The 19,769-nt window shown below is 59.3% G+C and overlaps 1 protein-coding gene across 1 annotated transcript; it reads left to right on the top strand.

Moving 5' to 3' along the window:
- Positions 1–3,055: 3,055 nt before the first annotated feature.
- Positions 3,056–18,867, top strand: GPT (glutamic--pyruvic transaminase). The gene is made up of 11 exons (XM_053974894.1): positions 3,056–3,253; positions 6,732–6,821; positions 6,899–7,007; positions 7,104–7,234; positions 9,059–9,302; positions 10,375–10,454; positions 10,562–10,698; positions 12,656–12,830; positions 14,910–15,065; positions 17,048–17,160; positions 18,633–18,867. Exons 1-11 carry the CDS (start codon positions 3,056–3,058, stop codon positions 18,721–18,723), a joined length of 1,524 nt encoding a protein of 507 aa, XP_053830869.1. The 3' UTR covers positions 18,724–18,867.
- Positions 18,868–19,769: the final 902 nt, after the last annotated feature.

Below are 19,769 nucleotides of genomic sequence, written 5' to 3'. Positions count from 1 at the left end.
ATTTATGGGGTCTCTAATGGGGGATTTATAGGGTCTGTAATGGGGGATTTTTGGGGTCTGTAAAGGGGATTTATGGGGTCTCTATTTGGGATTTATGGGGTCTGTAATGGGGATTTATGGGGTCTCTAATGGGGGATTTATGGGGTCTCTATTTGGGATTTATGGGGTCTGTAATGGGGATTTATGGGGTCTCTAATGGGGGATTTATAGGGTCTGTAATGGGGGATTTTTGGGGTCTGTAAAGGGGATTTATGGGGTCCTATTTGGGATTTATGGGGTCTGTAATGGGGATTTATGGGGTCTCTAATGGGGGATTTATGGGGTCTCTATTTGGGATTTATGGGGTCTGTAATGGGGATTTATGGGGGTCTCTAATGGGGGATTTATGGGGTCCCTAATGGGGATTTATGGGGTCTCTATTTGGGATTTATGGGTCCCTAATTTTGGGGGGGTTCTATGGGGTCCCTAATTTTAGGGGGCTCCCTGGGGTCACCTAATTTTGGGGTGGGGTCTGTAGAGACCCCCAATTATGGGGGTCCCTAATTTTGGGGGGGCTCTATGGGGTCCCTATTGTGGGGATCTATAGGATCCCCTAATTTGGGGGGGGGTCTATGGGGTAATTTTGGGGGAAATCTACAGGAACCCCCAATTTTGGGTTCTATGGGGTCCCTAATTTTGGGGGTGCCCCCAGTGGGGGGTCCCCAAACGGGAGGATCCATCGGGACCCCCAATGGAGGGGGGGGGGGTGTTTCCCAAACCGACCCCCCCCCACCCCCCCGCCGCATTTTGGACGCTCCCGGCGCCGCCCCTTGCGCTCGCAGCCAATCACCTCCTAGTGGGCGTGGTAACGGTTGATTGACAGCGGGGGGGCGTGGCCAGCGCGGGCGCGGCGGTTGGAGCCGCTGGGGGGCGATGTGAGGAATTTGGGGACAATTTGGGGACATTTTGGTGGGGGGAGGGGGGGGTCTGGGCTCCCAAATCCCCACATCGCGCCACCCTCGTGTCGCCTGTCCCCATCCCGTGCGGTGGCACTTGTCGCGGTGCCACCCCCCTTCCCGGTGCCCGTTGTCCCCGGTGCCACGTTCCCGGTGCCACCCCCGTGGCAGTTGTCCCCTGTCCCGGTGCCACCTCCTGTCCCCGTGCCACCCCCCGGTCCCGGTGTCCCCTGTCCCGGTGCCACCTCCTGTCCCGGTGCCACCCCCGGTCCCGGTGTCCCCTGTCCCGGTGCCACCTCCTGTCCCGGTGTCCCCTTCCCGGTGTCCCTGTCCCGGTGCCACCCCCCTGTCCCGGTGCCACCCCCTGTCCCGGTGTCCCCTTCCCGGTGCCACCCCCTGTCCCGGTGTCCCCTTCCCGGTGCCACCTCCTGTCCCGGTGCCACCTCCTGTCCCGGTGCCACCCCGTCCCGGTGTCCCCTTCCCGGTGCCACCCCCCGTCCCGGTGTCCCTGTCCCGGTGCCACCCCCGTGCCAGCTGTCCCCGCTCCCGATGCCACCTCCTGTCCCGGTATCCCTGTCCCGATGCTACCTCCTGTCCCGGTATCCCTGTCCCGGTGCCACCCCCTGTCCCGGTGTCCCCCCCGTCCCGGTGCCACCCCCTGTCCCGGTGCCACCCCCTGTCCCGGTGCCACCCCCCCGTCCCGGTGTCCCCTGTCCCGGTGCCACCCCCCGTGCCAGCTGTCCCCGCTCCCGGTGCCACCCCCTGTCCCCTGTGCCCTCTGTCCCCGCTGCCACGTGCCCGCTCCTTGCGTCCCATTCCCGGTGTCCCCTTCCCGGTGCCACCCCGAGTCCCAGTGTCCCAGTGCCACCTCCTTTCCCCGTACCGGTTGTCGCCGGTGCCACCCCCTGTCCGGGTGCCACCCCTGTCCCGGTGTCCCGCGCCCGGTGCCACCCCCGTACCGATTGTCGCCGGTGCCACCCCTTTCCCGGTGTCCCGGTGCCACCCCTGTCCCTGTCCCCGCTGTCCCCGCTGCCACGTGCTCATTCCCGGTGCCACCCCCTTTCCCCGTACCGATTGTCGCCGGTGCCACCCCTTTCCCGGTGTCCCGGTGCCACCCGTTGCCACGTGCCCAGTCCCGGTGTCCCATCCCCGTTTGTCCCCGCTCCCGATGCCAATTCCCATTCCCGGTGTCCCCTTCCTGATGTCCCCTTCCCGGTGTCCCATCCCCGTTCCCGGTGCCAGTCCCATTCCCAGTGTCCCATTCCCGGTGTCCCATCCCCGTTTGTCCCATTCCCGGTGCCAATTCCATTCCCGGTGTCCCATCCCCGTTTATCCCCGCACCCGGTGCCAGTCCCATTCCCGGTGCCCCCATCCCCGTTTGTCCCATTCCCGGTGCCAATTCCCATTCCCGATGTCCCCTTCCCGGTGTCCCATCCCGGTTTGTCCCCGTTCCCGCTGCCACGTGCCCATTCCCGGTGTCCCCATCCCCGTTTGTCCCATTCCCGGTGCCAATTCCCATTCCCGATGTCCCTTCCCGGTGTCTCACCCCCGTTTATCCCCGTTCCCGGTGCCAACTCCCATTCCCGGTGTCCCATCCCCGTTTGTCCCGTTCCCGGTGCCAGTCCCCTTCCCGATGTCCCATTCCCGGTGTCCCATCCCCGTTTGTCCCTTTCCCGGTGCCAATTCCCATTCCCGGTGTCCCACCCCCGTTTGTCCCCGCTCCCGGTGCCAATTCCCATTCCCAGTGTCCCCTTCCTGATGTCCCATTCCCGCTGTCCCGGTGCCACCCCCCTTTCCCGGTTCCCCCCCGTTTCCCGGTGTCCCGGTCCCCCCCGTTTCCCGGTGTCCCGCTGCCCCGCCCGTCCCTGTCCCTGCCCCTTGCCCGTTGCCCTTGGCTCGTTGCCCTTGGCCCGTTGCCCTTGGCCCGTTGCCGCTCGCCCCTTGCCCGTTGCCCCTCGCCCGTTGCCCGTTGCCCCGGAGCGCTCCGCCGCTCCTCCAGCCCCGCGGTGCCCCGGGGACCTTGCCGGCCTCACCGGGGGCGGCTCCGGGGCGGTGTCCCCGGCGGGAGGAGGGCAGGGGGCGGCCGTGGCCCGCCGTTGTCGCGGCGTCCCGCGGGGGCGATGCGGGCGCTGAGGGCGCTGCGGCCCCGCAGGCTCCTGGCGATGGCGGCCGCGGCGGCGGCGGCGGCGGCCGGCGGGGTCCGGCGGGGCCCGGTGCTGAGCCCCGAGTGCATGAACCCCGCCATCCGCCGCGTGGAGTACGCGGTGCGCGGCCCCATCGTCGTGCGCGCCACGGAGCTGGAGCAGGAACTGCGCAAGGTACCGGGAAAAACAAAAAAAAAAAAACCCAAAAGAACCCCAAAAAGAATCCAAAAAAAAAAAAACCGAACGGAACGGGACAGGACACGAGCGGACCGGGAGGAACCGCGGGGCAAGCGGGACACTCGGTCCTGGAGCGGGAGGAGACGATCCCGAACCGGGACAATCCGTCCTGGAGCGGGAAATGCCCCCCAGGAACCGGGACAATCCGTCCTGGAGCGGGAGGAGGAGATCCCGAACCGGGACAATCCGTCCTGGACCGGGAAATGCCCCCCCAGGAACCGGGACAGCCCGTCCTGGAGCGGGAGAAGGAGATCCCGAACCGGGACAACCCGTCCTGGACCGGGAAATGCCCCCCACGAACCGGGACACTCAGTCCTGGAGCGGGGTGAAGGAGATCCCGAACCGGGACAATCCGTCCTGGACCGGGAAATGCCCCCCAGGAACCGGGACAGCCCGTCCTGGAGCGGGAGAAGGAGATCCCGAACCGGGACAACCCGTCCTGGACCGGGAAATGCCCCCCACGAACCGGGACAGCCCGTCCTGGAGCGGGAGAAGGCGAGCCCGAACCGGGACAGCCCGTCCGGGACCGGGAAGTGCCCCCCAGGAACCGGGACAATCCGTCCTGGAGCGGGAGAAGGCGAGCCCGAACCGGGAACAGCCCCACAGAACCGGGATAACCCGACCCCAAACCGGGATAACCCGACCCCAAACCGGGATAATCCTCCTGGGCCGGGATAACCCGACCCCAAACCGGGATATCCCGACCCCAAACCGGGATAATCCTCCTGGGCCGGGATAACTCAACCCCAAACCGGGATAACCCTCCCGGACCGGGATAACCCGACCCCAAACCGGGATATCCCGACCCCAAACCGGGATAACCCTCCCGGACAGGGATATCCCGACCCCAAAACCGGGACCCCCCAACCCCAAAATCGGGACCCTCGAACCCAAATCGGGACCTCGAACCCCAAACCGGGGTATCCCGACCCCAAATCGGGACCATCGACCCCAAAATCGGGACCCCCAAAATCGGAACCCCCCCAACCCTAAATCGGGACCCCAGACCCCAAATCGGGACCCCCCGACCCCAAAATCGGGACCCCCAACCCCAAAATCCGAACCCTCCCAACCCCAAATCGGGACCCTCGAACCCAAATCGGGACCCCCAACCCCAAATCGGGACCCCAACCCCAAAATCGGGACCCTCGAACCCAAATCGGGTCCTCGACCCCAAATCGGGACCCCCCCAAAATCGGGACCCCCCCGCCACCCTAAATCGGGACCCCCCGACCTCAAATCGGGACCCCAGACTCCAAACCGGGACCCCCCAAAACCGGGACCTCCAATCCCAAAATTGGGACCCCCCGACCCCAAATCGGGACCCCAGACCCCAAACCGGGACCCCCAAAATCGGGACCCTCGAACCCAAATCGGGTCCTCGACCCCAAATCGGGACCCCCCCAAAATCGGGACCCCCCCGCCACCCTAAATCGGGACCCCCCGACCTCAAATCGGGACCCCAGACTCCAAACCGGGACCCCCAAAACCGGGACCTCCAATCCCAAAATTGGGACCCCCGACCCCAAATCGGGACCCCAGACCCCAAACCGGGACCCCCAAAATCGGGACCCCCCCAAACCCGGGGCTCCCTCCCTGCACCCCCCACCCCAAATGGGGCACCCCAAACTTGGCCCCTCCCGCCCCAAAAACACCCCCAAAAATGGAATTTTTATCCCCCAAAAAACGTTTTCCCCCAAAAAAGGAATTTTTCCCCAAAAAAATGGAGTTTCCCCCAAAAGAGGATTCTTATCCCAAAAAAAGGAATTTTTCCCCCCAAAAAAGGGATTTTTTACCCTAAAAAAGGGATTTTTCCAAAAAAAAAAGGATTTTTATGCCCCAAAAAAGGGATTTTTACCCTAAAAAAAGGAGTTTCCCCCAAAAAACGGTTTTCCCCCAAAAAAGGAATTTTCCCCCCAAAAAAGAGGAGTTTCTCCCAAAAAAGGAATTTTCCCCCCAAAAAAGAGGAGTTTCTCCCAAAAAAGGACTTTTTCCCCCAAAAAAGGGAATTTTCCCCCCAAAAAAGAAATTTTCCCCCCAAAAATGTGATTTTTACCCTAAAAAATGAATTTTTCCCCCTCAAAAAGAGGATTTTTTTTCGCCCAAAAAAGTACTTTTTTCCCCCAAAAAAAGGAATTTTCCCCCAAAAAAAGGAATTTTCCCCCCAAAAAAGGATTTGTCGCCCCAAAAAAGGCGTTTCTCCCAAAAAAAGTATTTTTATCCCCAAAAAAGAAATTTTAACACCCGAAAAAGGAATTGTTCCCCCCAAAAAAAAGGATTTTCCCCCCCAAAATGGTTCTTACCTGTGTCCCCTCCCCTACCCGGGAACTTTCCCACGCCCGGGGGTCCCTTTTTGGGGGGGTGGGGGAGGGGCTTGGCGACATTCCGGTGGTGGCAGCGGGGGGTGGCAGGGGTCAGGAGGGGACACGGGTGACAGAGGTGACACATTCGGGGCGGTGCCACCCCGCGGGCAGAGTCCGAGGTGGCCAAAGTCCGGCCCGAGTGGCCGCGGTCACCTGGGCGCCGGGGGTGGGGACATCGCTGCCACCCTGCTGTCCCCAAGGAGGTCCCCAAGGAGGTCCCCGATGTCCCCAATGTCCCCATTCCTGCTCCCCGCCGGACAGGGGACACGGGGGTGGTGCCACCCCCCTGCTGGTGACAGCCGTGTGACAGCGGGGGTGGCCCTGCGGAGGGACGGGCAGGTCGTGACCCCCGACCTGGTTTTGTCCCTGTCCCCTGTCCCCATCCTTGTCCCTTGTCCCTGTCCTGTCCCTGTCCCCATCCCTGTCCCTGCCATCCCTGTCCCTGTCCCTTTCCCTTGTTCCCGTCCCTGTCCCCTTGTCCCTGTCCCTGTCCCCATCCTTGTCCCTGCTGTCCCCATCCCTGCCCCTGTCCTGTCCCTGTCCCCTTGTCCCTATTCCTGTCCCTGTCCCTGTCCCTGTCCCCACTGTCCCCATCCCTGTCTCTATCCCTGTCCTCTTGTCCCTGTCCCTTGTCCCCATCCTTGTCCCTTGTCCCCATCTCTGTCCCTGTCCTGTCCCTGTCCCTTGTCCCCATTCCTGTCACCATCCCTGTCCTTGCCATCCTTGTCCCTGTTGTCCCCATCCCTGTCCCCATCCCTGTCCCTGTCCCTGTTCCCGTCCCTGTCCCTGTCCCCATCCCTATCCCTGCCATCCCTGTCCCTGTCCCTTGTCCCCATCCCTGTCCCTGCTGTCCCCATCCCCACCCCTGTCCCTGTCCCTGTCCCCGTCCCTGTCACCATCCCTGTCCCGTTGTCCCTATCCCTTGTCCCCATCCCTGTCCCTGTCCCTGTCCCTGCCATCCCTGTCCCTGCTGTCCCCATCCCTGTCCCTTGTCCCCATCCCTGTCCGTGTCCCTGTCCCTTGTCCCCGCCCCCGTCCCCGCTGTCCCCCAGGGTGTCCCCAAGCCCTTCACCGAGGTGATCAAGGCCAACATCGGCGACGCGCACGCCATGGGCCAGCAGCCCATCACCTTCGTCCGCCAGGTACGGCCCTGGGGACGCGGCGGGGCCACCGGGCCGCTGCCACCCCTGTGCTGTCACCCGGCTGTCCCCTCGGCCAGGTGACAGCGCTGTGCCTGTGCCCGGAGCTGATGAAGGACGCGTCCCTGCCCAGCGACGCCAAGGAGCGCGCCCAGCGACTGCTGGCGGCCTGCGCCGGCCAGAGCGTGGGTCGGTGTCACCTCCCCGGGGAGGGGACAGCGCCGCTGGCACCGCGCGGGGAGGTGACACCGCGCGGGGAGGTGACACCCGCGTCCCCTTCCTCAGGCGCCTACAGCGCCAGCCCCGGCGTGCAGATGGTGCGGGAGAGCGTGGCGCGCTACATCGAGCGGCGCGACGGCGTCCCCGCCAAGGCCGACGACATCTTCCTGTCCACCGGCGCCAGCGACGCCATCGTGGTACGGCGACATCGGCCACCACCTCCCCCCCCCCCCGCCGCCGCCATCCCGGGGACACCGGGCGCGGTGCCACCCCCCGGCCGTTCCCACGGCGGGCGGCGACAAAGGGACCTTTGTGCGGCGGGAGGAGGAGGAGGGGGGGGTGGCACTTGTGTCCTTGGTGTCCCCACGCCTCGCCTGGGGACAGCGCCAGCTTCTCCTCCTCGGGGGGGGGTGGCACCGCGTTGTCCCCAAGGCCGTGCGGTTGCCGTGGCGATGGCGGCGCTGTCGCTGGGGGGAGCGCGGCGTTGTCCCCCTCGTTGTCCCCCTCGTTGTCCCCCTCGTGTCCGTGTGCCATCGCCACCGCCCAGTTGTCCCCACGCTGTCCCCAAGCTCCTGTCCCCTCATTGTCCCCACCGTCCTGTCCATTGTCCCCACTGTCCCCTGGGCTCACCATCCTGTCCCCTCATTGTCCCCACGGCCACCCCAACCATGTCCCCGTGATGTCCCCACGATGTCCCCGTGTCCGTGGCCTCTATCTCCACCCCTTACTGTCCCCTCATCATCCCCATGTCCCCTCAGTGTCCCCTCAATGTCCTGATTGCCACCCCACGGTGTCCCCTCATTGTCCCCACGATGTCCCATCCATGCCTTGATTCCCACCCCAACCCATCCCGACTGTCCCCACTCTGTCCCCTCACTGTCCCCTCAATGTCCTGATTGCCACCACAGCCTGTCCCCTCAATGTCCCCACGATTCCCATCCAAACCCGTCCCCTCGCTGTCCCCTCATTGTCCCCTCCTTGTCCCGATTCCCACCCCCTGATTGTCCCCTCATGGTCCCCTCAGTGTCCCCCATCCCACCCCCTCACTGTCCCCATCCTCTCCCCTCGCTGTCCCCTCAGTGTCCCATCTCTGTCCCCTCACTGTCCCGATTCCCACCCCCTGATTGCCCCATGATTGTCCCCATCTCTGTCCCTTCACTGTCCCCTCAATGTCCCAATTCCCACCCCCTGAGTGTCCCCTCGCTGTCCCCTCGCTGTCCCCTGACTGTCCCCCCTGGCTGTCCCCAGAGCATGCTGAAGCTGCTGGTGTGGGGCTCGGGCTCGTCGCGCACGGGGTTGCTGATCCCGATTGTCCCCTCAGTGTCCCCTCAGTGTCCCCCATCCCACCCCCTGATTGTCCCCATCCTCTCCCCTCGCTGTCCCCTCAATGTCCCATCTCTGTCCCCTCACTGTCCCGATTCCCACCCCCTGATTGCCCCATGATTGTCCCATGATTGTCCCCATCTCTGTCCCTTCACTGTCCCCTCCATGTCCCGATTCCCACCCCTTGATTGTCTCCTCATGGTCCCCTCAGTGTCCCCCATCCCACCCCCTGACTGTCCGCTGATTGTCCCCATCCTCTCCCCTCGCTGTCCCCTCAGTGTCCCGATTCCCACCCCCTGATTGTCCCATGATTGTCCCCATCTCTGTCCCCTCACTGTCCCCTCCATGTCCTGATTCCCACCCCTTGATTGTCCCCTCGCTGTCCCCTGACTGTCCCCCCTGGCTGTCCCCAGAGCATGCTGAAGCTGCTGGTGTGGGGCTCGGGCTCGTCGCGCACGGGGGTGCTGATCCCGATTGTCCCCTCAGTGTCCCCTCAGTGTCCCCCATCCCACCCCCTGATTGTCCCCATCCTCTCCCCTCGCTGTCCCCTCAATGTCCCATCTCTGTCCCCTCACTGTCCCGATTCCCACCCCCGATTGCCCCATGATTGTCCCATGATTGTCCCCATCTCTGTCCCCTCACTGTCCCCTCAGTGTCCCCCATCCCACCCCCTGACTGTCCCCCCTGGCTGTCCCCAGAGCATGCTGAAGCTGCTGGTGTGGGGCTCGGGCTCGTCGCGCACGGGGGTGCTGATCCCGATCCCGCAGTACCCGCTGTACTCGGCGGCGCTGGCCGAGCTGGACGCGGCGCAGCTCGGTTATTTCCTGGCCGAGGAGCGCTGCTGGGCGCTGGACGTGGCCGAGCTGCGGCGGGCGCTGAACGAGGGCCGGCGGCGCTGCTGCCCCCGCGTGCTCTGCATCATCAACCCCGGCAACCCCACCGGTAACGGCCGGGGGGCGCCGCCTGTGGGGCGGGGGCCGTGGGGGGCGATCCGTGGGGTGGGATCTGTGGGGTGGGACATCTGGGATGGGATCTGTGGGGCGGGGGCCGTGGGGTGCGATCCGTGGGGTGGGATCTGTGGGGTGGGATTTATGGAGTGGGATCTGTGGGGCGGGGGCCGTGGGGTGCGATCCGTGGCGTGGGATATATGGAGTGGGATCTGTGGGGCGGGACATATGGGGCAGGATCCATGGGATGATATCTATGGGGCGGGATCCATGGGGTGGGATCCATGGGATGATATCCATGGGATGATATCTATGGGGCAGGATCCATGGGATGATATCTATGGGGCGGGATCCGTGGGGCGGGATCCATGGGATGATATCCATGGAATGATATCTATGGGGCAGGATCCATGGGATGATATCTATGGGGTGGGATCCATGGTGCGGGATATCTGAGGTGGGATCCACGGGATGATATCTATGGGGTGGGATCCATGGGGTGGGATCCATGGGATGATATCTATGGGGCAGGATCCATGGGATGATATCTATGGGGCGGGATCCGTGGGATGATATCTATGGGGTGGGATCCATGGGATGGGATCCATGGGATGATATCTATGGGCTGGTATCCATGGGGTGGGATATATGGGGTGGAATCCATGGGGTGGGACCCATGGGGTGGGATATCTGAGGTGGGATCCATGGGATGATATCCATGGGATGATATCTATGGGGCAGGATCCATGGGATGATATCTATGGGGCGGGATCCGTGGGGCGGGATCCGTGGGATGATATCTGTGGGGTGGGATCCATGGGATGATATCCATGGGATGGGATCCATGGGGCGGGATCCGTGGGGTGGGATCCATGGGATGATATCCATGGGATGATATCTATGGGGTGGGATCCGTGGGATGATATCTATGGGGCGGGATCCGTGGGGCGGGATCCATGGGATGATATCCATGGGATGATATCTATGGGGCGGGATCCGTGGGGTGGGATCCATGGGGCGGGATCCGTGGGACATCCAGGGTGGGATGACAGCCGTGGCTGTCCCAGGCCAGGTGCAGAGCCGGGAATGCATCGAGGACGTCATCAAGTTCGCCTACGAGGAGAAGCTTTTCCTCATGGCTGATGAGGTGGGCGGGGCCGGGGCTGACCCAGGGGGGGCGGGGCAGTCCCCATTCCCGGGAAAAGCCCGGAATTCCGGGTGACATCCCGGGGTGTCCCCACCGCCCACCCCCAGGTGTACCAGGACAACGTCTACGCCGAGGGCTCGGCCTTCCACTCCTTCAAGAAGGTCCTGATGGAGATGGGGCCGCCCTACTCGGACTCGGTGGAGTTGGCCTCCTTCCACTCCATCTCCAAGGGATTCATGGGAGAGTGAGTCCTGGGAATGCCGGGATTGTCACCCCCCCCACCCCACCCCGCCTGGCGGCCGAGGTCCCCACGGGTCCCATGAGACGTGGGATGGAGATGCCACCACCCCATGGATCTCCTGGGGTTGGGATTGGGGTCATGGATGTCATGGATGTCATGGATTGGGGATGGAGATGTCACCACCCCATGGATCTCCTGGGGGTGGGATTTGGGTCATGGATTGGGGATGGAGATGTCACCACCCCATGGATGTCATGGATTGGGGATGGAGATGCCACCACCCCATGGATCTCCTGGGGGGGGGATTGGGGTCATGGATTGGGGATGGAGATGCCACCACCACCCCATGGATGTCATGGATTGGGGATGGAGATGCCACCACCACCCCATGGATGTCCTGGGATTGGGATTGGGGTCATGGATTGGGGATGGAGATGCCACCACCAACCCATGGATCTCCTGGGATTGGGATTGGGGTCATGGATTGGGGATGGAGATGCCACCACCCTGTGGATCTCCTGGGCGTGGGATTGGGTCATGGATTGGGGATGGAGATGTCACCACCCCATGGATCTCCTGGGGGTGGGATTGGGGTCATGGATGTCATGGATGTTATTGATTGGGGATGGAGATGCCACCACCACCCCATGGATGTCTTGGATTGGGGATGGAGATGCCACCACCACCCCATGGATGTCTTGGATTGGGGATGGAGATGTCACCACCACCCCATGGATGTCCTGGGGTTGGGATTGGGGTCATGGATTGTCATGGATGTCATGGATTGGGGATGGAGATGTCACCACCCCATGGATCTCCTGGGGGTGGGATTTGGGTCATGGATTGGGGATGGAGATGTCACCATCCCATGGATCTCCTGGGGTTGGGATTGGGGTCATGGATTGTCATGGATGTCATGGGTTGGGGATGGAGATGCCACCACCACCCCATGGATCTCCTGGGGTTGGGACAGGGGCTGCCACCACCGCCCCATGGATCCCTTGGGATGGGGATGGATTTGATGTAGGATGGAAGTGCCACCACCCCATGGATCTCCTGGATTGGGGTTGGACGTGACAGCGGATGTGGAGATTCCATGGATGCCATGTCTTATCCATGGATTCCCATCCCAGAGCCCCATCCATGGGTCCTTCTCCACAGGTTCCCATCCATGGATCCCATCCCAAACCCCCATCCGCAGATCCCATCCATGGATCCTTCTCCATAGGTTCCCATCCATGGATCCCATCCCAAACCCTCATCCATGGATCACATCCTTGGATTCCACCTTGGATCCAAGGTGGATCCCATCCATGGATCCCATCTTTGGATCCCATCCATGAGTCCTTCTCCACAGGTTCCCATCCATGGATTCCCATCCCAAACTCCCATCCGCAGATCCCATCCATGGGTCCTTCTCCATAGGTTCCTATCCATGGAGTCCCATCCCAAACCCTCATCCATGGATCCCATCCACAGATCCCAGCTTGGATCCAAGGTGGATCCCATCCACGAATCCCATCCTTGGATCCCATCCATGGGTCCTTCTCCACAGGTTCCCATCCATGGATCCCATCCCAAACCCCCATCCGCAGATCCCATCCATGGGTCCTTCTCCATAGGTTCCTATCCATGGATCCCATAGCAAACTCCCATCCATGGATCCCATCCATGGATCCCATTCATGGATCCTTCTCCGTAGGCTCCCATCCATGGATCCTATCCATGGATCCTTCTCCATAGGTTACTATCAATGGATTCCCATCCCAAACCCCCATCCATGGATCCCACCCACCCACGGATTCCACCACCAGCCCCATCCCCATCCCATCCCTCCTCCCGCCGATCCCACCCCCGCTCCCGGCTGCCCCCGCCGCCTGCACCGTTCTTCTGGCGGTGCCGATTCTGGCGGTGCCGGTGCCGATTCCGGCGGTGCCGATGCCGGCGTGTCCGTCGGCAGGTGCGGGCTGCGGGGCGGCTACATGGAGGTGGTGAACCTGCACCCCGAGGTGAAGGCGCAGCTCGCCAAGCTCGTGTCCGTCCGGCTGTGCCCGCCCGTGCCGGGACAGATGGTCCTGGACATCATCATGGACCCGCCCAAGCCCGGAGAGCCGTCCTACGAGCGCTTCCAGGCGGTACGGAGCGCTGGGATTGGGATTGGGATTGGGATGGGATCCATGGGATCCATGGGGTGGGATTGGGATTGGGATCCATGGGATGGGATCCACGGTCATGGATCCACCCAAACCCGGAGAGCCGTCCTATGAGCGCTTCCAGGTAGTACGGAGCGCTGGGATTGGGATTGGGATGGGATCCATGGGATGGGATCCATGGGGTGGGATTGAGATTGAGATTGGGATTGGGATCCATGGGATGGGATTCACGGTCATGGATCCACCCAAGCCCGGAGAGCCGTCCTACGAGCGCTTCCAGGCGGTACGGAGCGCTGGGATTGGGATTGGGATTGGGATGGGATCCATGGGATCCATGGGGTGGGATTGGGATTGGGATCCATGGGATGGGATCCACGGTCATGGATCCACCCAAACCCGGAGAGCCGTCCTATGAGCGCTTCCAGGTGGTACGGAGCGCTGGGATTGGGATTGGGATTGGGATGGGATCCATGGGGTGGGATTGAGATTGGGATTGGGATCCATGGGATGGGATTCACGGTCATGGATCCACCCAAGCCCGGAGAGCCGTCCTACGAGCGCTTCCAGGCGGTACGGAGCGCTGGGATTGGGATTGGGATTGGGATCCATGGGATGGGATTGGGATTGGGATCCATGAGATCCATGGGATGGGATCCATGCGATGGTACCGATCGGATGGGATTCATGGGATGGGATAATGGGATGGGATCCATGGGATGGGATCCATGGTCATGGACCCACCCAAACCTGGAGAGCCGTCCTAAGAGCGCTTCCAGGCGGTACAGAGCGCTGGGATTGGGATTGGGATGGGATCCATGGGATCCATGGGATCCATGGGATGGGATCCATGGGGCAGAATCCATGGGGTGGGATCCATGGGGCGGGATCCATGGGATGGGATTCATGGTCATGGATCCACTCAAACCCATCCTGCGAGCGCTTCCAGATGGTACGGAGTGGTGGGATTGGGATAATGGGATGATGGGGTGATGGGATAATTAGATAATGGGATAATGGGATAATGGGATAATGAGATAATGAGATAATGGAATGGAATGGAATGGAATGGAATTGGGATGAGATAATGAGATAATGAGATAATGAGATAATGAGATAATGAGATAATGAGATAATGAGATAATGAGATAATGAGATAATGAGATAATGAGATAATGAGATAATGAGATAATGAGATAATGAGATAATGAGATAATGGGATAGTGGGATAATGAGATAATGGGATAATGCGACAATGGGATGGGATGATGGGACGGAATGGAATTGGGATGAGATAATGGGATAATGCAATAATGGGATAATGGGATAATGGGATAATGGGACAATGGGATGGAATGGAATGGAATTGAATTGGGATGAGATAATGGGATAATGCAATAATGGGATAATGGGATAATGGGGTAATGGGATAATGGGATAATGGGATAATGAGATAATGGGATAATGGGAAAATGAGATAATTATATAAGGAGATAAGGAGATAATGGGATAAGAGGATTATAAGATAATGAGATACGGAGATAATGAGATAATGGGATAATGGGATAATAGGGTAGTGGGATAATGGGATAATGAGATAATGAGAAAATGAGATAAGGAGATAATGAGGTAAGGAGATAATGGGACAATGGGATAATGGGATAATGAGATAATTTGATAATGGGATAATGGGATAAGGGGATAATGGTATTATGAGATAATGGGATAATGGGATGGAAAGGACTGGAATTGAATTGGGATGAGATAATGGGATAATGGGATAATGGGATAATGGGATAATGGGATAATGGGATAAATGGATAATGGGACAATGGGACAATGGGATGGAATGGAATTGAATTGAATTGGAATGGGATAATGCGATGATAAGATAATGGGATAATGGGATAATGAGATAATGAGATAATGAAATTATAATGAGATAAAGGGATAATGGGATAATGGGGTAATGGGATAATGGGACATTGGGATGGGAGGATGGGATGGGACAGTGGGACGGGATTGTCCCGGAGCAGCATTCCCACGGCTCCGTCCGTCCCGCAGGAGAAGGAGGCCGTGCTGAGCGCGCTGGCGGAGAAGGCGCGGCTGACGCAGGAGATGTTCAACCGCACGCCGGGGATCCACTGCAACCCCGTGCAGGGCGCCATGTACGCCTTCCCCCGCATCGACCTCCCGCCGCGCGCCCTGGCCGCCGCCAAGGTCCGGCAGCGCCGCGATCCGCGCCGGCAACGGCAGCACGGGCCGGGTCCCAACCGGGAGATGGGGGCATGGGCGGGATCCCAACTGGGATGGGTGGGATCGCAACTGGGAGATGTTGGGATGGGTGGGATCCCAACTGGGATGGACGGGATCCCAACCGGGAGATGGGGGCATGGATGGGATCCCAACTGGGATGGACGGGATTCCAACGGGGAGATGGGGGCATGGATGGGATCCCAACTGGGATGGGCGGGATCCCAACTGGGATGGACGGGATCCCGACTGGGAGATGTTGGGATGGGCAGGATCCCAACTGGGATGGACGGGATCCCGACTGGGAGATGTTGGGATGGGCAGGATCCCAACTGGGATGGACGGGATTCCAACTGGGAGATGGGGGCATGGATGGGATCCCAACTGGGATGGGCGGGATCCCAACTGGGGTGGACGGGATCCCGACTGGGAGATGGTGGAATGGGTGGGATCCAAACTGGGAGATGTGGGAATGGGCAGGATCCCAATATGGAGATGTTGGGATGGACGGGATCCCAACTGGGATGGATGGGATCCCAACTGGGAGATGGTGGGATGGGCAGGATCCCAACTGGGATGGACGGGATTCCAACTGGGAGATGGTGGAATGGGTGGGATCCAAACTGGGAGATGTGGGAATGGGAAGGATACCAATATGGAGAGGTTGGGATGGACGGGATCCAAACTGGGATGGGCGGGATCCCAACTGGGATGAACGGGATTCCAACTGGGAGATGTTGGGATGGATGGGATCCAAACTGGGAGATGTTGGAATGGGCAGGATCCCAACATGGAGATGTGGGGTTGGATGTGATCCAAACTGGGACAGATGAGATCCCAACTGGGAGATGTTGGGATGGGCAGGATCCAAACTGGGATGGATGGGATCCAAACTGGGAGATGTTGGGATGGACGGGATCCCAATTGGGAGATGTTGGGATGGGCGGGATCCCAACTGGGATGGGTGGGATCCCAATTGGGAGATGTTGGGATGGGCGGGATCCCAACTGGGATGGGTGGGATCCCAAATGGGAGATGTGAAGATGGACAGGATCCAAACTGGGAGATGTTGGAATGGATGGGATCCAAACTGGGATGGATGGGATCCAAACTGGGAGATGTTGGAATGGATGGGATCCAAACTGGGATGGATGGGATCCAAACTGGGAGATGTTGGAATGGATGGGATCCAAACTGGGAGATGTTGGGATGGGCGGGATCCCAACTGGGATGGACGGGATCCCATCCTGGAGATGTGGGGATGGACGGGATCCATCCTGTGATGGGATCCCAGCTGGGAGATGTGGAAATGGATGGGATCCCAACTGGGATGGACAGGATCCAAACTGGGATGGACAGGATTCCAATTGGAGATGTGGGAATGGACGGGATCCCAACTGGGATGGATGGGAGGGATCTCATCTAGGAGATGTTGGGATAGATGGGATCAACCCTGATCCATGTGGGGCTGGGTGGGATCGATCCCAGGAGTTGTGGGACCCACTGGGATCAATCCCAGGAATTGTGGGACCCACTGGGATCGATCCCAGGAATTGTGGGACCCACTGGGATCAATCCCAGGAATTGTGGGACTCACTGGGATCAATCCCAGCAGTTGTGAGACTCATCAGGATTGATCCCAAGAATTGTGGGTCTCACGGGGATCGATCCCAAGAATTGTGGGTCTCACGGGGATTGATCCCAGGAGTTGTGGGACTCACTGGGATCAATCCCAGGAATTGTGGGACTCACTGGGATCGATCCCAGGAGTTGTGGGATTCACTGGGATCAATCCCAGGAATTGTGGGACTCATCAGGATTGATCCCAGGAATTGTGGGACTCACGGGGATCGATCCCGATCCATGTGGGGTCTGTGGGATCAGCCCTCAGCCCCCTGCGGGATGGGATCCCCGTTTTTCCCACCCCGTCCCCCATCCCGAATTCCCAGGAGAAGAAGCAGGCCCCAGACATGTTCTTCTGCATGAGGCTCCTGGAGGAAACCGGGATCTGCGTCGTCCCGGGAAGCGGCTTCGGACAGAAGGAAGGCACCTACCACTTCCGGTGGGTTCCTGGGAGATCCCACCCCAAATTCCCTCTTCTTGGGAGATCCCATCCCAAATTCCCTGTTCCTGGGAGATCCCACGCTAAATTCCCTGTTCCTGGGAGATCCCATCCCAAATTCCCTGTTCCTGGGAGATCCCATCCCAAATTCCCTATTGCTAGGAAATCCCACCCCAAATTCCCAGTTCTTAGAAGATCCCCCATCCCAAATCCCCAAATTCTGCCATCCCAAATCCCCCAACTCCCCCATCCCAAATCCCCCCATTCCCAATTCTCAAATCCCCAAATTCTGCTGTCCCAAATCCCCCCATCCCAAATCCCCAGTTCCCCAAATTCCCAATCCCAAATCTCCCCATCCCAAATCCCCAATTCCGTCCATCCCAAATTCCCAAATCCCCCCATCCCAAATCCCCAGTTCCCCAAATTCCCATATCCCAAATGCCCAAATCCCAAATCCCCCATCCCAAATCCTCAAATCTCCCCCCTCAAATCCCCAAATCTCCCCATCCTAGATTCCCCCATCCCAAATCCCCCCTCCCAAATCCCGAATTCCCCCATCCCAAATCCCCAATTCCGCCCATCCCAAATTCCCAAATCCTGCCATCCCAAATCCCCGTCCCAAATCCCCAAATCTCCCTATCCCAAATCCCTAATTCCGCCCATCCCAAATTCCCAAATCCCGCCATCCCAAATCCTCCTGTCTCAAATCCCCAAATCTCCCCATCCCAAATCCGCAATTCCCCAAATCCCCAATTCCCCAAATTCCCGTATCCCAAATGCCCAAATCCCAAATTCCCAAATCCCCCCTGCCAAATCCCCCCACCCAAATCCCCAAATTCCCCCATCCCAAATTCCCAAATTCCCATATCCCCCCCCAAATCCCCCCCCTCAAATTCCCGAATCCCAAATCCCCCACCCCAAATCCCCCCATCCCCAATCCCCAAATCCCCCCATCCCAAATCCCCCAATTCCCCAAATTCCCAAATCCCAAATCCCCCCATCCCAAATCCCCAAATCCCCCCCACAAAATCCCCAAATCCCCCACCCCAAATTCCCTGTTCCTCCACCCCAAATTCCCAAATCCCCCCATCCCCAATCCCCGAATTCCCGTCCCAAATCCCCCATCCCAAATCCTCAAATTCCCCTGTCCCAAATCCTCAAATCCCCCATCCCAAATCCTCAAATTCCCCTGTCCCAAATCCTCAAATTCCCCATCCCAATTCCCCAATTCCCCAAATCCCCAAATCCCCAATTCCCCAACCCGGCTTTTCCTTGACCACAACTTTTGCGATTCCTGGGCCAAAAAAAAATATTTTTTTTTGTCCTTTTTTTTTTTTTGATTATTTTTTGGGACAATTCTGGGACAACGATTCCGGAAAATTTTTTGGGGTGGATTTTGGGGGAATCCCTCCTCGCTTTTCCCGCTTTTTTGGGGGTTTTTTTTGGGATTTGTTTTTTTTTAATCCCGCCAGGATGACCATCCTGCCGCCCACGGAGAAGCTGAAGATGCTCCTGGAGAAGCTCAGCACCTTCTACACCAAGTTCGTCAAGGAATTCTCTTAACGAGGGCGGCCACGCCCCGGCCACGCCCCGCCTCTGTCACCTCCAGCAATTCCCACCGGGAATTCCCACCGGGAATTGGGTGGGCTTTGGTTTTTTTCCGGGAATTCCGGGGCAGGTCCCCCCCCTCCACTCCCCAAATAAAGGACGGTGACGAGCGGCGGCGCCCCGGGGGCTGGGATTTGTGGGATTTGTGGGATTTGTGGGATTTGTGGGATTTGTGGGATTTGTGGGATTTGTGGGAGGGGGTTTTTATGGGATGGAGGGAATTTTGGGTGGGGGAGGAGGGGGTTTGGGGTCAGGGGAATTGCGGCAGGTCGTTTTCCTGGGAATTCTGTCTCCTCCAATTCTTGGGAACTCTGGTTCCTCCGAGCCGTGGGAGTTACAGCTCCAATCCATGGGAGTTCCAGTTTCAATCCTTGGGAACTCCGGTTCCTCCAAGCCTTGGGAATTCCAGCTCCAACCCTTGGGAATTCTGGCTCCTCCAATCCTTGTGAATTTCAGCTCCTCAAATCCTTGGTAATTCCAGCTCCAATCCATGGGAATTCCAATTTCAATAATTGGGAATTCCAGCCCTTGGGAATTCCAGTTCCTCCAATCCTTGGGAATTCCGGTTCCTCCAACCCTTGGGAATTCCGGTTCCTCCAAGCCTTGGGAATTCCAGCTCCAACCCTTGGGAATTCTGGCTCCTCCAATTCTTGGGAATTCTGGCTCGTCCAGTCCTTGGGAGTTCCAGTTTTTGCAACCCTTGGGAATTGCAGTTCATCAAATCCTTGGGAATTCCAGCTCCAACCCTTGGGAATTCTGGCTCCTCCAATTCTTGGGAATTCCGGTTTCTCCAATCCTTGGGAATTCCAGTTCATCAAATCCTTGGGAATTCCAGCTCCAATCCATGGGAGTTCCAATTTCAATCCTTGGCAATTCCGGTTCCTCAAATCCTTGGGAATTCCGGTTCCTCCAATCCTTAGGAATTCCGCCTCAAATCCTTGGGAATTCCAATTTCAACCCTTGGGAATTCCAGCTCCAGCTCTTGGGAATTCCAATTTCAA

This window comes from Vidua macroura, chromosome 1 (assembly GCF_024509145.1).
Source record: "Vidua macroura isolate BioBank_ID:100142 chromosome 1, ASM2450914v1, whole genome shotgun sequence".
Classification (NCBI taxonomy): domain Eukaryota; kingdom Metazoa; phylum Chordata; class Aves; order Passeriformes; family Viduidae; genus Vidua; species Vidua macroura.
This window is presented reverse-complemented; position numbering and strand designations above follow the sequence as displayed.